The sequence below is a fragment of the Emys orbicularis genome, chromosome 9, assembly GCF_028017835.1.
Source record: "Emys orbicularis isolate rEmyOrb1 chromosome 9, rEmyOrb1.hap1, whole genome shotgun sequence".
NCBI classification, from domain to species: Eukaryota; Metazoa; Chordata; order Testudines; family Emydidae; genus Emys; species Emys orbicularis.
Window position 1 is genome coordinate 66,527,864 of NC_088691.1, and position 15,468 is coordinate 66,543,331.

Consider the following 15,468-nt stretch of genomic DNA (forward strand, 5'->3'; position numbering starts at 1 on the left):
TAGCCAGCTTTATAGGGCAGGCTGGCTACCCAGGCCTGCAGGTGGATCCACTCTGGTAATTAGGGTGTGGCCCTTCAGCCAGCCCAACTAATACCCTTCTTCCTCTGGAACAGGGCTAACAGGGGCCTGGCTTGTTTCTCCTAGCCAGCACCCTGTTACAGGAGGTAGTGCAGAGCCTAGAAAATAAAATCGTGGTGCAGTCACCACCACTGAGAATTTTTGTGAAACTCTTGTGGCATATATGCAGTAGCTGTAGTAACAGCATTAAGAATGTGGAGGAGAAACGCTTACTCCAATAGGCGGATCTAGATAAACTACTATACCTTGTATCCTGTCCCTATAATTTCCTGTTACTAAAAATTAGTAGATATTAATTTTCTTCTCAAATGTCTGTCTTTAGGAATCATTGATTATGCTGAAACAGCTAAATTTATTGATGGTCTCTAATGACTATACTTACCATAAGTAGTAGTGGCTTGTCTGGCCAAAGTAATGTTTCACTATTCAAGCGACTAGCTTGTTTTTTGTTTGTTTTTTTGCTTAAGTAATGTTATATGATGGCATATATCACATTGGTATGTCATCATGTGCCAGCAATGCCTCTCTGCCAGGTACATTGGCCAAACCGGACAGTCTCTCTGGTCACTCAATAAGAGACCTAAAAGTGGCAATTCTTCAACAAAAAAACTTCAAAAACAGACTCCAATGTGAAACTGCAGAACTGGAATTAATTTGCAAACTGGACACCATCAGATTAGGCCTGAATAATAACTGGGAGTGGTTGGGTCATTAGAAAACCTAAACCTAATTTCCCCAATATTAATTTTCCCCTACTGTTACTCACACCTTCTTGTCAACTGTCTGTAATGGGCCACTCTCTTACCACTTCAAATGTTATTTTTCCTCCCTTGGTATCCTGCTGTTAATTGAATTGTCTCATTAGACTGACCTCACACTTGGTAAGACAACTCCCATCCTTTCATGTATTTATACCTGCTCCTGTATTTTCCACTCCATGCATCTGCTGAAGTGGGTTTTAGCCCACAAAAGCTTATGCCCAAATAAATTTGTTAGTCTCTAAGGTACCACAAGGACTCCTCGTTGATTTTGTACAAGATGCATCATAACTACGTCATAATCATATCCTATAGTGATATCACTATGATGAATATGGGGTGCAATGTTATAGTCAGCTCTGTTCTTATAATTTGATATCTTTTTTCAGGACCTTAAACTGGAGTTATTTTGGGTTTTGGTGCTACCCAAAGATGTCCTGATGAATGTAGATAACACTGATGTGGTCTGCCTAGCCAAAAAAGTGGGGAATCAAAGAGATTTCTTATTGTAGGTATTTTACTAAGTGAAGAAGCATTTATCCTCCCTTTTGGTGCAATGTGCAATGAGATAATTGGACACTCACCCAGATAGAATCACATAAGCTACTATATAACTTTCTGAATTTGGTCCTGTTTGTGAGGCATTAATAAGGTATCTATGTTCTGTTATAGAGGGACGCTTACTGTGTGCAATTTTATATATTTGCTTTCAAAGATCTTCACTCAGTGTTCTTTCCCTTCTTTAAAATAGACCCTTCAAAAGTACAGTACTTCTAACAATTCAAGTCTGAATGTGGAAACTGAAAAATAGAATAAAAATTTTCATAATCCCATCTGCTGCTATCACTTTCAGTTCAGTTACCTTCAAAACAAGGCTTTCTTGTATGCAGGAAAAAAAATCCTTACTGTGCAATGAAAAGATACAAGACAGATCAAAAGCAAATGAAAGCTCTCAAAGAGATAGAACTGTCAGTAGTGGATATGGGACTAGTGAGTGGGCTGTCTAAATTCTTCAGTAACTTTCCCCAAATTAATCCATGAACGTCACCCTGTACCAGCCCATATCTTTTTTGTTTCCAGGCGTTCTCTCCTCAATTTCTAGACTGGTCTTGCTACTGCAGAGCCTGATAGCACAGTATGGTTGTTGTGTCTGTCTCTGGCAATCATTCAGTTATAGACTTTGAAGCTTTCTTCCTTACAACTGTGACTGTTTCCCTTCTCCATTTCACAATGACCACATGACCAATGTGATGTTGCTGGATCTGCCATACCAGATAAGTACAGTAATTGTATGGAAGCAGACTTTGAAGAGTAGTATTGATTATTATGGATACATGCTATTTTAATCAAGTAAATTCATTCAGCTGTCATGGTGATTCAGTGAAATAATGTGCTTACACGCTAAGTAACATGGTAGGTTTGCGTCCTAGATGGATGCAGCTAATTTAGAGGTAATGTTATTAGTCAAGTGGCACAGATGTACAGAATGGTAATGATTATTTTTGGGGGTTGGACAAGTCTAATTTCTCAAGAACTTTTCAAGTCTTTGGTGGTATGGATATATTTTCAGTGCATTGTGTGAAATACTAATAAATAACACCTTTCTTACATAAGCCTGAGGAGACCTTGCAGTGATTTCCAAACATTCACAAATTCAGTCAGACAACATTTCTGTCAAGTAGGTTTCCACGTCTGAAGTTGAGAAAACTGAGGCAGAAAGAAGCCATGACTTGTCCAAGATCACAGAAGAAGTCTGGTAGAGGCAGGAATGGATCCCAGATTTCCTGACTCCCTCTCTCCTGTCTGTTAATAACAATACCATTTTTTCAGCCTGGAGTGAATATGCAAGAAGTTGCACAGCGTACGTTAGTACATACTGACATCTTTAGGCTTGAGTAGGTGGTAATGGGGATACTTTAAACTAGATTAGTAATCTTCTGCCTTTGTGATTTGTTAGAATAAATATTGGACACAATTTAAGAGGGAGGAAAATAAAAAATCATATAGCAAGGACATATACTGTATTAGGTGTCCTAGTAGCTTTTCTTTTAATTATTAGCTACATTTGGTTATAGGAGGTATCATTACATTATTCTTTTTTAAATGATAGTTTGCGGTTCAGCAGAATTTCTTTATCCAGTCTAGCATTATGTCTTGAGCTGAATACCTATATCATTAGTTATGTGCAATAAATTCTGTGATTTATACCAATTTATTAACCTGCTGATAGAATGCCAGTGCCGAGAACGCTGAGTGTGGACTGCATTTTTAGCAGTACAGTATTTATTCATCTTTTAGAACAAGAGAGTCAAAGACTGGAGGATCACGAGCCAACAAGTAGAGCCAATGTTATGTCAATTGTTGATGATAAAATTGGCCTTCGGTTACTGAGAGCTTTCAGGTGGAGACAGTGAGGCTAGGACATGACCTGCACTCTGAACGAAGCCATAAAGTAAATAGATAAAGATCAATATACTCCAAATGTCATCCAAACAGCAGCTGCTCTGTAATACTGTGAGCTTTAATTCTGCAGCAGTATCTCTAATTCTGTAACAGTGTATTTCTAAGGCTTGGTCTACACCACAGAGTTAGGGCCATGTAAGGCAGCTTACATGAACCTCAATCTGTAAGTATGTATATTACAATGTTGCTCCCGCCAATGTAAGTCTCCCACTACATCGACCTAATAATTCCACATTGGTGAAAGGTTTAGCAGTTAGATCAGTGTAGTTAGGATGATGCAGTGTCTGTGTAGACCAGTGGTGGGCAACTTGTGGCCTGTCAGGGTAATCCGCTGATGGGCTACGAGACAGCGTTTACATTGACCATCCGCAGGCACGGCCGCCTGTAGTTCCCAGTGGCTGCGGTTCGCCATTCCCGGTCAATGGGAGCTGGGGGAAGCGGCGCCCAGAATGTCCCTGCCGCCCGCGCCGCTTCCTGCAGCTCCCATTGGCCAGGAATGGTGAACCATGGCCACTGGAAGCTGCTGGCGGCAGTGCCTGCGGACGGTCAATGTAAACACTGTCTTGTGGCCCGCCAGCGGATTACCCTGATGGGCCACAGGTTGCCCACCATTGGTGTAGACACTGCATTACCTACATCGCCTATTGGCTGTCAGCCCTGTGCAGGGCTCACAGCTGTTGCCTCCCCACCCTGGGGCTGACAGCCCGAGCTGTCAGCCCCATGTGGGGCTCACAGCTGGAGCCCCCCTTGCCCCACGGTAAACAGCCCCGTGTGGGTTGGCAGCTCGGGCTGTTGACCCCATGGTGGAGGGGTTCCAGCTGTCAGTGTCCCACACAGTTAAGTCTGTGGAAGTGCTCCTGGTGAGGATGCGCATAACTGACGGGGGCATAGTGTGGACATGAAGCACTGCAGTAATTACTCCGGTGGCTGTACGTCGACTTAACTTAGGTCAATTTAATTTTGTAGTGTAGACAAGGCCTAATATCAAAAGCACGTTGGCTGTGTGTTCGCCTCCTCATCTTTTTCTGATCACATGGAGAGGGTTTTGTTTTTTTTGCGGAGAGTTCATATTCTTGCCTTTAGTTTACTCTTTCTAACCCCCCTCTTCTTTTTATGTACTACTCAATTAGAATATACTTCTCAAAGTTGCCAGTTGAATGTCCAGCCAGTATAACTAACATCTATTCTATTGCTTGTATTGCTTCTATTTAATGTTTGCAGTCTTAGTGCTGTTTTTCTCTTGAATACCACACCTATCAGTATTTTAAACCAGTTGTTCCATTTCATAGTACTGTATCTGTGCATCTGATCCCATGATACTTGATATCAAGTGACAGCTGACAACAAATTTTATTGGCAGACCCTTTATTGAACACAATTACTCTACAGGAACTGTCCCAAATCAATCATAACATAATGACTATACTTTGTTAGCATGCCAAAACACGTATAATTTAAAAAAAAATCTTGCTTTTGTATTTACAATTTCTGAACTATTTAGTCTAAACGTTAAATCTTAATTGCAAGAAGAGTGAAAGTTTAAGCTAATTAAACCTCTCCCATAAATATCCCGGTTAATGTAAGACATCTGTTCTCCCCACTTTCTTCAATCTAATGTCTTCTCTAAGCTTCTCTCTCTTCACTTTTTGTGGCATATTGCATTATATACCAACATTATTAACTAATGATATTGGGGTAGGGGAGGTTGGTACTAATTCTTGAGATTTTTCTTCCTCATATATTTTACCTTTTCTTCCCCTCTACATTTAATTTTGTTTTTCCTGTAGTTTTCCTTCTGTCCTTCCATCTGTTTAACTTAACTGCTTCTTTCTCTCCTGGTGGTTTGTAATCAATCATCCTTATGTCTCACTTTTTCTCCTTCACAGCTCAGTTTAGCATCAGTCAGTGGGCTGGCACACACTCATTAAGAGATTACACTAGTGTACAGTGAGAGCTATTATTCTGAAAAGTTAAAAGGGTCCTTTAAACTACAGGTCTTCCTTCCCATTTATATTCTCTCTTTTTAGCCATGCATTTCTTGTGTTCCCATGAGACTGGGGGCATTTTGGAAAAGTATAGCAACAGGCATCAGTTTCTAGTTTCTCAGACTCCTCAGTTCCTTATAGTCTCTTGGAAATTAGTAATAACAAAATGGAAAGACAGTTCTCCCAATACAATAGAGAGAGAGAGAGAGAGAATGAATCTTGCCAAGACTTATAACTCCTAACTTTATGTACTGAGAAATCCGATTAATTTTATTACCAGAAAAGCACAGATCCCCATTACAATACTTAAAACTTATAATAATCAAAATTACATGAAGCTGCTTAAATCTACTGTTAGATTAAAATTTTAGAGGTAGCTAATTCAGCCCCATAGTCTAATTATAACATGTTAACAAATACCCCATCCAGTTCCTATCCTGTCCTATTCTCAAGGGAAATTATAAGCTTTTCAGTGTGTCTGAAAGTTTAACAAATCAAGGCTCTGGAGGTTTAAGTGGAGAAGTGCATTTCCAAGCTGGTAACCCCTGCCACCAGTCCATCCCCTTCCTTGTTTTATAGCAGCGTTGCTCTAGACTGAGCACATTCACTGCCTACTGCTGCAGGAATAATGATTTGAGGGAAGAGGTGGTCTCTCCAGAAATGTGGCCCGTTTAGGACTTTAAAGGTCAATACCAGCACTTTGAATTCCACCTAGAAGGCCCAAGGTAAACAGTGCAGTTTTCTGTGCACCAGTATCATGCACGCCAGTGTAAGTTCTAATTAATAAATGGACTCCTCCATTCTGGACTAGACATCTACTTTTTCATTCTCTTGACTTATCTCCTCATAAATATATGCTCCATCATGCTGTGTGCTAGCCACATTGAGTAACTATGTAATCTTATTGATGTTGCCCTTGTGTTTCTTTCCCTTTGCCAATTTGATTGGTTAAGTTGCCTTTAACACTGTTTGACACCCAAGAAACAATCCAGAGGGCTACAGCGCTGCTGCTTTGAAAACTATACACAAAGATGGAAAAGCCCATCAGGACAGAACCAGTGCTGCTTTGATATAGATGATCATCTTTGTCTCATACATACTGCATACAGGTCCCTAAATTTTGCTCTTGCTAAGCAGATCAAGACAGGAACCAGTAGAAAGAATTTACTAATATAGTTAATTCACTGTTTTGTGACACTGAAGAGTGTTTTCAAAGGTTTTATCCGTAATCTGAGAAAATAATCTGACAATTTTGAGATTGGGAACCCCCCCCATGGACTGTAAACGATCAAAAAGACTGAGGTCAGAATTCCAGCAAGAAGGTAAGCTTCTTCTTCTCCAAAACAGGAAAGTACCAGGAGTGGCATTTTCCATACAAACATCGGGGTACTGGGACAAGAAGAAACATTGGTGAAAAGAAGTCCTTTTCTGGCAACATATTGTGCTGCTGTAAACAGACCTCAAATCAAAGGAGATGGGGAATCACAAAATACTTCTTTCAAGACCAACCAAATTCCTGCATTTTGCAGTCAACACAAGAAAAAGGCAACTGTCACTCATAACTAGAATTTCTGTTTTATGCACAGCTCGACTCGTAACTCCTCCTCTGAATCTTTATTCTCTTACCTAAGATTCCTATAATTTAGTTAACAATAGTGCTGCCCCCTAGAGGGAGTAATTCTTAACCTGTCTCTTTAACAGTTCCGAAACAGAGTATATGATAGTTAGAACATTCCTGGCAAGGTAAATAAGGGTTGCTTTGAGGAGCCATTAGGCAAGCATGTTGCTTTTCTGACCTGTACTTTGCAGGAGGGTAGGGAGAAACTGCTTTAATTAAAGGAATTTTAGAGTTGTTAAGATTGAGAACTAGCCCTCAAAATAGCAGAGCGCTACAAGATAATTGTTAGAGACTGGAGAGAAACAATTACTGTGTTGCAAATTTTGCTTGATACACTGGCCTGAGAGGCAAGGAAGAGACTTAAAGCCTTTTGTATCTTGATCAAGCTTCTGTGTCTCCAAAACTTGCATATAAGAAATAACCTCATCTCTCTCTTGCACTCCTGCCAAAATTATACTTGGATTTATTTCAAGGTAGCTGAAGCTTCCACTTGTTAAATATTCACTTATCTGTTTCATTCACAGGAAGTGTTCATATATGGAGATGAAACCATGAAGAGAAAGCAGAACGACTAATAATGCTTTTCCGAAATCGTTTTCTGATCTTGCTGGCTTTGGCAGCCTTATTGGCCTTTTTGAGCCTCAGCCTACAATTCTGTAAGTAAAACCTCCATTTGTTTTGCCTACAATATGCCCATAGTGTAACCAAATGTGTTAGGTTTTTTCCTTTAAAAAAGCCTTTTGTGTCCTTTCTTAAGCATTTGTGTGTTTTATATAAATGTACATAATTTTTTCTTTTAAATTTCCTTTTAGAAGGTAAAATAATTAAAGAATAAAAATAGTAAAATGGTACATTGCGCAAGTATAAAATCAGGACAATTTGACAAAAAGATCATTTATTTTGTGAAAACAATAGTCCTTGCTAAGAATTTGGTTGATAAAATTGAGTCAGTGTAGTTATGCAAAGCTGATGTAGGTAAAAACATTGATTTGTTTTATATTGGAGCAAACAAGATGGAATCCAGTGAATTGCTCTGACAGTACTGAGCACTGAGACTTTTCCCTTCTTTGGTCTTATCTGCACAAGGAAATTTAACTGTGTTTTAACAAAACTTTTGAAAATCGAGTTAGCTGACACAATGCTGACCACAAGCGACTGGCAAATGTAGAAAAAGGCAAATCATGTTCCACGTTGTGTCAGCCAATCATGGGTAGTTCCAGTAGGGTTTACCCAAAACTAGTAGAGAAGCATGACTTGTCCTTGTCTCCAGGCAGCACTGTGTCAGCTAACTTAAAAATCAGCTTTATAAATGAAATTTACTAGTGAAGGCGAGGCCTATGCACAAACCTCATCTTTCTACTGTTACAAACAAAAATAAATAGGTGTTGACTGAAGGTAAGGAGAAAAGTATAGACAGAATGTAGGAAAATGTCTTCTCCTCCATTGGATGTGTGTAGTTTAGTTAGGAAATACTTGAGCTCTTCAGCCCTTGTATTTAATTTTATCAAATTTCATTGTAATAAAATATGCTCTGTTTAGCAGCCAAAATAACACCTGTAAAGGAGTATAGTAGAACCTCAGAGTTATGAACACCTCAGGAATGGAGGTTGTTCATAACTCTGAAATGTTCATAACACTGAACAAAACGTTATGGTTGTTCTTTCAAAAGTTTACAACTGAACGTTGACTTAATACAGCTTTGAAACTTTACTATGCAGAAGAAAAATGCTGCTTTTAACCATCTTAATTTAAATGAAATGTGCACAAAAACTGTTTCCTTACCTTGTCAAATCTTTTTTTTAAAACTTTCTCTTGATTTTTTTAGTGGTTTATGTTTAACACAGTACTGTACAGTATTTGCTTTTTTTGTGTGTCTTTGCTGCTGCCTGATTGTGTACTTCCAGTTCCAAATGAGGTGTGTGTGGTTGACTGGTTAGTTCAGGGGTCGGCAACCTTTCAGAAGTGGTGTGCCGAGTCTTCATTTATTCACTCTAATTTAAGGTTTCGCATGCCAGTAATACATTTTAACGTTTTTAGAAGGTCTCTTTCTATAAGTCTATAATATATAACTAAACTATTGTTGTATGTAAAGTAAATACGGTTTTTAAAATGTTTAAGAAGCTTCATTTAAAATTAAATTAAAATGCAGAGGCCCCCGGACCGGTGGCCAGGACCCGGGCAGTGTGAGTGCCACTGAAAATCAGCTTGCGTGCCGTCTTCGGCACGCGTGCCATAGGTTGCCTACCCCTGGGTTAGTTCATAACTCTGAGGCTCTACTGTACCTTGCATTTAAAATGTATCATCCCAAACTATATCGTGAATAATATTTAAATGGTTTTCACATTGCATTTTTGCATTAACTACTCTTCTGCAAAATGTAATCCAAAAACCCATAGCTCAAAAAAAAAATCCTCTTAGAGAATTTGCCCTTCTTGGGTAGGATGTGAGCCAGGCACGCTGTAGGCTGCTGCATGCCATGTCTTATGGCTATACGTGCCTCTGCCTTAATTTTCTGTGTGGGAGGTGATAGTCCTAGAGAGAGGCCAGTTAAAATGTGAGACAGAAAAATATTACCTCAAATGTAAAAATGAGTGTGATACCAAAAATAGATACCCCATAAAGAAGAATCCTTACTTAGAGAGGATGTGTGTAGGTGAGTGAGAATCCTGTGAAATAATGTCTTCAAAAAGGCAGGTAAGTAATTTTCATTTCTTTAAAGAAACCATTTTTCACACGACGCCTGGAGAGTAAGACGACAGAAGGATGTTTCAAAAGGAAAGTAGGCTGCAGCAATCAAGGCTAGCACTGACAGTGAAATAAAATTGGAGTTTTTACCTAAAGAGGACTAAAAGACCATCCAGCAGGTACCAAACAGACTAAAACTCAATCAGATAAGCTGGCAATATTGAAACAATTAACAGCTTCAATTAGCTGAAAGGTTTAGCCAAAATTAAAATAAAGGACATTTCCAAAACAAACAGGACTTTTTTGGAGATGGGAGAGGTGAGCTCCCTTTATCATGGAAATATTCTGGAATACAGAGAGGTTGAATCCAAACAAGAATTCTTAGTAAGCTTGTGGAAATGGCAGCCTTGCCTTCGATGGAGGTGGCCTTTTAGCTTCAGGCTAGCCAGATAACAAGAGGAAATGCAACTGGAAGTCTATTCAAACATGGTCCTCTTGGTAACAGCAGTGCCCAACAAATTGGTGTCAAACAAAAAGTTGGGTGGAGTTCCTAAGATCTTTTGTCTGACCCAGATTCTGTTTCAAGGACCTGTTCACACTGAGTGTGTCAGGAAAGGCCTGGCGCGGATGAGCATGCAGCTTGGAAAAAATGTTGTTCTCCTGAAGGTGGAACTCCAAGAAAAGCTTGGAGAGGAATCTTATATGAGTCTGTAGTACCAACTTATCTTTTTCAAATTTGATATACAGTCAGTCAGGTACTAGAGTCTGAGGGCATGTCTACACTAGAAACTTAAGTTGACCTATGTTAGGTCGACTTACAACTGCAGTGGTTCATGTACACACTGCCCTTCTTCTGTGGGTGGTGCGGTAGAAGCACTAGGAGTGCTTCCACCAACTTAAGAGGGGCAATGTGTAGGGCTGAGAACCTGGGCACCCCCATAGGAGCAGGGCTGCACTCCCCCTGCCCTGACTCTTGGCTCCCTGCCGCTGAGAGCCTGGCTGTCCCCCCAGGCTCCCAGCGGGGAGTTCTGTGCCCAGAGTCTAGGCGGCTCCCATTAGGGAGCTGGTAACCTCCAGGCAGCAGCCAGGCTCTAGCTAGAGCCCCCCACCCACCCTGCAGTGACAGACTGGCTTTCTTGTCAATTTCACAGCTCCAGAATGGAGCCTTGAAATTCACAAGAATGACAGCCAACAACTCATGTAAATAACCAGTGTCTACACAGACACTGCATTGCCCTAACTACACTGACATAAGCCCTATGCCTCTTGTGCAGGTGGGGTTATGATGTTGGTGTAGTAGGGCACTTACATCGTCAGGAGCAAAGCTGTCGTGTGTACACTGACATAATTAGGTTGAAGTAAGATGACCTTACGTTGACCTAACTTCGTAGTGTAGATGAAGCCTGAGGCCGACTCGCTCCGCAAGCAAGTCACTATCACCAGGAAAATGATCTCCCATATAAGAAACTTAAATTAACAGGAATCAAATGTTTTGAAAGGAATAAGTATCAGAGGGGTAGCCGTGTTAGTCTGAATCCATAAAAAGCAACAGAGGGTCCTGTGGCACCTTTAAGACTAACAGAAGTATTGGTGCATAAGCTTTCATGGGTGAATGCCCACTTCGTCAGACGCAGACTTGCGTCTGACGAAGTGGGCATTCACCCACGAAAGCTTATGCGCTAATACTTCTGTTAGTCTTAAAGGTGCCACAGGACACTCTGTTGCTTTTTGAAAGGAATGTTTATCATACCCAATGTTCCATGACACACAGTAGAAGACTTTTTAATGGGGAGGAAGGATTCAGAAGTGCCAAGCTCCCATGAGCCATAAATTACCATGGACTAGGTAAACCAGTGTATCAGGAAGAGGGATTTTTTTCAGTCATTCTAGTTAGTGTATGTATCCATCTTATCTTTTATTACACACTGAAGTCTCTTTGAAATGTTACTTACATGCTTCATAATAGCCCGACAGAGTTCCTTGCAATTGTTCACTCTGCAGTCCTGGGATGCTGCTTCATTTTCTTTGGTATTATAGCTTTTCTTAATTGTTTTTTTCATTACATCCAAATTATTTCTGTTGTATTCAAATCATATTACTGTGATTATGGCACAAAATGCATAACTTTGTGTCATTCCCCTCTTCCCCCGAAGACTTGTGTACATTTTTATGCTTGCTTTTGGTCATTGTCTTGTTGCAATAAATCCTCTTTCAGGCTTCCTCCCTCAAAAATTCATCAGTTATCATAATATTACTTCATACAGTACAGTGTCTATTATGATGTCAATGAAACATAGCTCACCATCACCTTTAGAAGAGAGATGTTCCTCACAGTATGCTTGGTTCCCACTTTTACGCAAAGTGGTGATAATGTAATCTCTTTCAGGTTTGATATATTTTATATATAATGCTTTTTCATCTGAGTGTAACGTGCTCATTTTCTGTTTTATTAGACCGCAAAACTTAGTTTCCAAACTTTCAGTTTTTCCAAGCTGTCTTAAGCAAATTTAATTTCGTTGCCTATGTGTCAGTTTCAAATAACGGAGTGATAATTACAGTGGTCTGGGACTTAGTGTATTTAGACCTGGAAAATACCCAAACCACGGTAAGTTAGGGGAGCCAGAGATGCATTTGAAGCCAGATTATCTCATGAAATGTTAGGAGTGGAAATGAATGCGTCATACTAATGCAAATCTGTGAATTTATTACTAAATGGTGTATTACTGAGACAAGATAGGTGAGATAATATCTTTAATTGGACCAACTTATGTTTGGTGAGAGAGGCAAACTTTTGAGCTTACACTGAGCTCTTCTCCAGGTCTGGGAAACTTCGTGTCCCTGCTAAATGTAAGGTGGAACAGATTGTTTATCATAAGTTGTTAACATGTTTCAAGGGACCAATCAAGGTGAAGTGGCATTTGTTACTAGTCCCAACAGGCCAACTTAAGGCAGCGTTTCTCTAACTTCATTGCACTGTGACCCCCTTCTGAACATAAGAACGGCCATACGGGGTCAGACCAGTGGTATTAACTCTGAAGTTCTGCTGTATGCATACAAAATGATGGGGTCTAAATTAGTTGTTACCACTCAAGAATGAACTCTTGGAATCATTGTAGATAGTTCTTTTAAAACATCCGCTTAATGTACAGCAGCAGTCAAAAAAGCTAACAATGTTAGGAACCATTAGGAAAGGGATAGACAATAAGACAGAAAATGTCATATTGCCTCTATGTAAATCCATGGTACGGCCATATCTTGAATACTATGTGCAGATCAGGTCTCCCCATCTCAAAAAATATATACACCTCTACCTCGATATAATGCGACCCGATATAACATGAATTCTGATAGAACGCGGTAAAGCAGTGCTCCAGAGGGGTGGGGCTGTGCATTCCGGCGGATCAAAGCAAGTTCGATATAACGCAGTTTCACCTATAACGCGGTAAGATTTTTTGGCTCTCGAGAACAGCGTTATATCGAGGTAGAGGTGTATTAGAAATGGAAAAGGTACAGAGAAGGGCAACAAAAATGATTAGGGTATGAAACAACTTCTGTATGAGGAGAGATTAAAAAAGACTGGGACTTTCAGCTTGGAAAAGAGAAGACTAAGAGGTGTTATGATAGAGGTCTATAAAATCTTGACTGATGTGGAGAAAGTGAATAAGGAAATGTTATTTACTCTTTCATATAACACAAGAATCAGGGGTCACCCTATGAAATTAATAGGCAGCAGGTTTAAAACAAACAAAAGAAAGTACTACTTCACACAACGTACCGTCAGCCTGTGGAACTTGTTTCCAAAGGATGTTCTGAAGGCCAAAACTATAATGGGGTTCAAAAAAGAACTAGATAAGTTCAAGGAGGATAAGCCCGTCAATGGTATTAACCAGGATGGTCAGGGATGCAATCCCATACTCTTAAGTGTCCCTTAAGTAGCCTCTATTTGCCAGAAGCTGGGAGTGGACAACAGAGGATGGATCACTTGATGATTGCCTGTTCTGTTAATTCCCTCTGAAGTATCTGTCAGTGGCCACTTTTGGAAGATAGGATACTGGGCTTGATGGACCATTGGTCTGATCCAGTATGGCCATTATTATATTCACAGTAGAGCAGGAGGAGATGGGCTCCTGATTTTTCTGCTTCATGTGGATTTTGAAATTGGGGGCAAAGCTTCAGATTATGCTTTCAATCCCTGCCCCAGCAACTTCAACTAATTTAGTGCTTAGTGTGGACTTCAACTGCTGAAATGCATGATGACTCTGAAATGAATTGCAGCAGGTGGACAGGCCGCCAATTTGTACAACTAGTAAATATCCCAAGTAATGTTTTCAAGTAATGGGCATCTATTTATGTCCATAACTCCTCTTTCCACTTTTTCCCCCTTGATATATGTGGCAGGGGGTTTGTTCATGGATAACCTTTTCTTTTATTTACTTTTTCTAGTAAGTGCACAGCGTATTTACAGCATTTTGCTGTAGTATTTTGCTTAAGTATGTAATATTAAACTTTTTAAAAGACTAGTTTCAAAGGGAGTTCTGGACATCTTTTAAATAATTTACTTTATTGATTGTGTTGTCTAGTGTTTGAAGCAAAGGACTAGGAACCAGATATGTTCTCAATTTCAGTTTGGCTGATCTACTGACAAACTGTACAACATTAAATTCAAATCAGCTCAGCTATAAAGCAAGGTTTCCTTGAACAGATGGTGCCTCTGAGTTGATGTATGCTTTACATTTTTAAATAGTATAGAAAAGTAAGTGCTGCTTAAAACATTCTAATTGAGCTAATTGTCTCTGACCGCTAGATACCACAGCATATTTTCAACTAGCAGACCTTACAACCCTGAATTATTATGTGGTAGGCTAAATCTCAAACAGTATGCAGCTGTTGGCAATTGAAGTTTATTGGTAAATGTGAGCTGTTGCCCTGTTGTAAATATATCTGAGTACAGTAATGTTACACATATAAATAGTGATTATATATTTATTTCTATATAACATTATGCTTCTAACTGCCCACGATATCCTTTTTTCCTCTTCGTATACTGTTTTTGGCTGCCACGGGCCCGAGCGGCTCCCATCAAACTGTGGGGTGCGCCAGGGCATGCCCCCCCGTTAGAACCTCTGTGCTAAATGGAAGGCAGAAAGCAGAGGGGAGGGGGGCATATGATCCTGTGTGCGTCCCTTCACATGTCGCCTCTGGGGTAATTGGTGGAGAGTGCTCCAGCTATTCCTGCTGGTGGCCGTGAACCACATGCTGAGCCTAAACGCTTTTCTTCTGTAATCAGCAAGCAACTTCCTGCAGGAGCTGCCTTTTCCAGTTGCTGATCTGGCCCTTCTCCCCAGACTGTTTTAGGCATTTTTGCTATCCTTCCTGGCAGGGTCCATGTACTTTTAAAAAAATTGATTTTGTGAGACCCTTTTGCTTGGGTGCCTTGGCACTCTGGGAAGTGCTTCAGACCTGTTTCACTGTGGGAGGCTTTGGCATCTGCCCCTGCATTTTACTGCTTTGATGCTATATTGGCAGAGTGCTTGTTTCTTTGTGTTTAACGTGGGCCTTGATTGTCCCACCTAGTTTTTGTGGTGCTTCAGCACCTGCGTTAGCAATTGACTATTGGGTTGTTTGTTTGTTTTTGTTTTTTGTTACTGCTTGGGAACTTGCATCTGTGCTATAGTGCCTGTGTGTGTGGCACAATAGTCCTTCTGGTTGTGTTTTGGAGCACCTCCTTTGACTCCACTTTGGTACTTTTGCCTTCCTATATTGCATTTTCTGCTTCTGGTTTACCCGTGTGAGGTGGTGCTAAAGAGCCATACAAGATTCTCCTGTAGTGAGGCACTGGACTCCCACATTAATGAGTTTATTGTTCTGCCTGTATTCTTTT

General features: G+C 40.2%; 1 protein-coding gene across 1 annotated transcript in view; it reads left to right on the plus strand.

Moving 5' to 3' along the window:
* Nucleotides 1–2,025: 2,025 nt before the first annotated feature.
* Nucleotides 2,026–15,468, plus strand: part of PXYLP1 (2-phosphoxylose phosphatase 1) — an 83,458-nt gene continuing 70,015 nt past the window's right edge. The window contains exons 1-2 of the mRNA XM_065411145.1: nucleotides 2,026–2,114; nucleotides 7,431–7,558. Of these exons, the coding sequence (XP_065267217.1) occupies nucleotides 7,480–7,558 (79 nt within the window). The 5' untranslated portion in view covers nucleotides 2,026–2,114; nucleotides 7,431–7,479. The remainder of the gene's footprint in view (nucleotides 2,115–7,430; nucleotides 7,559–15,468) is intronic.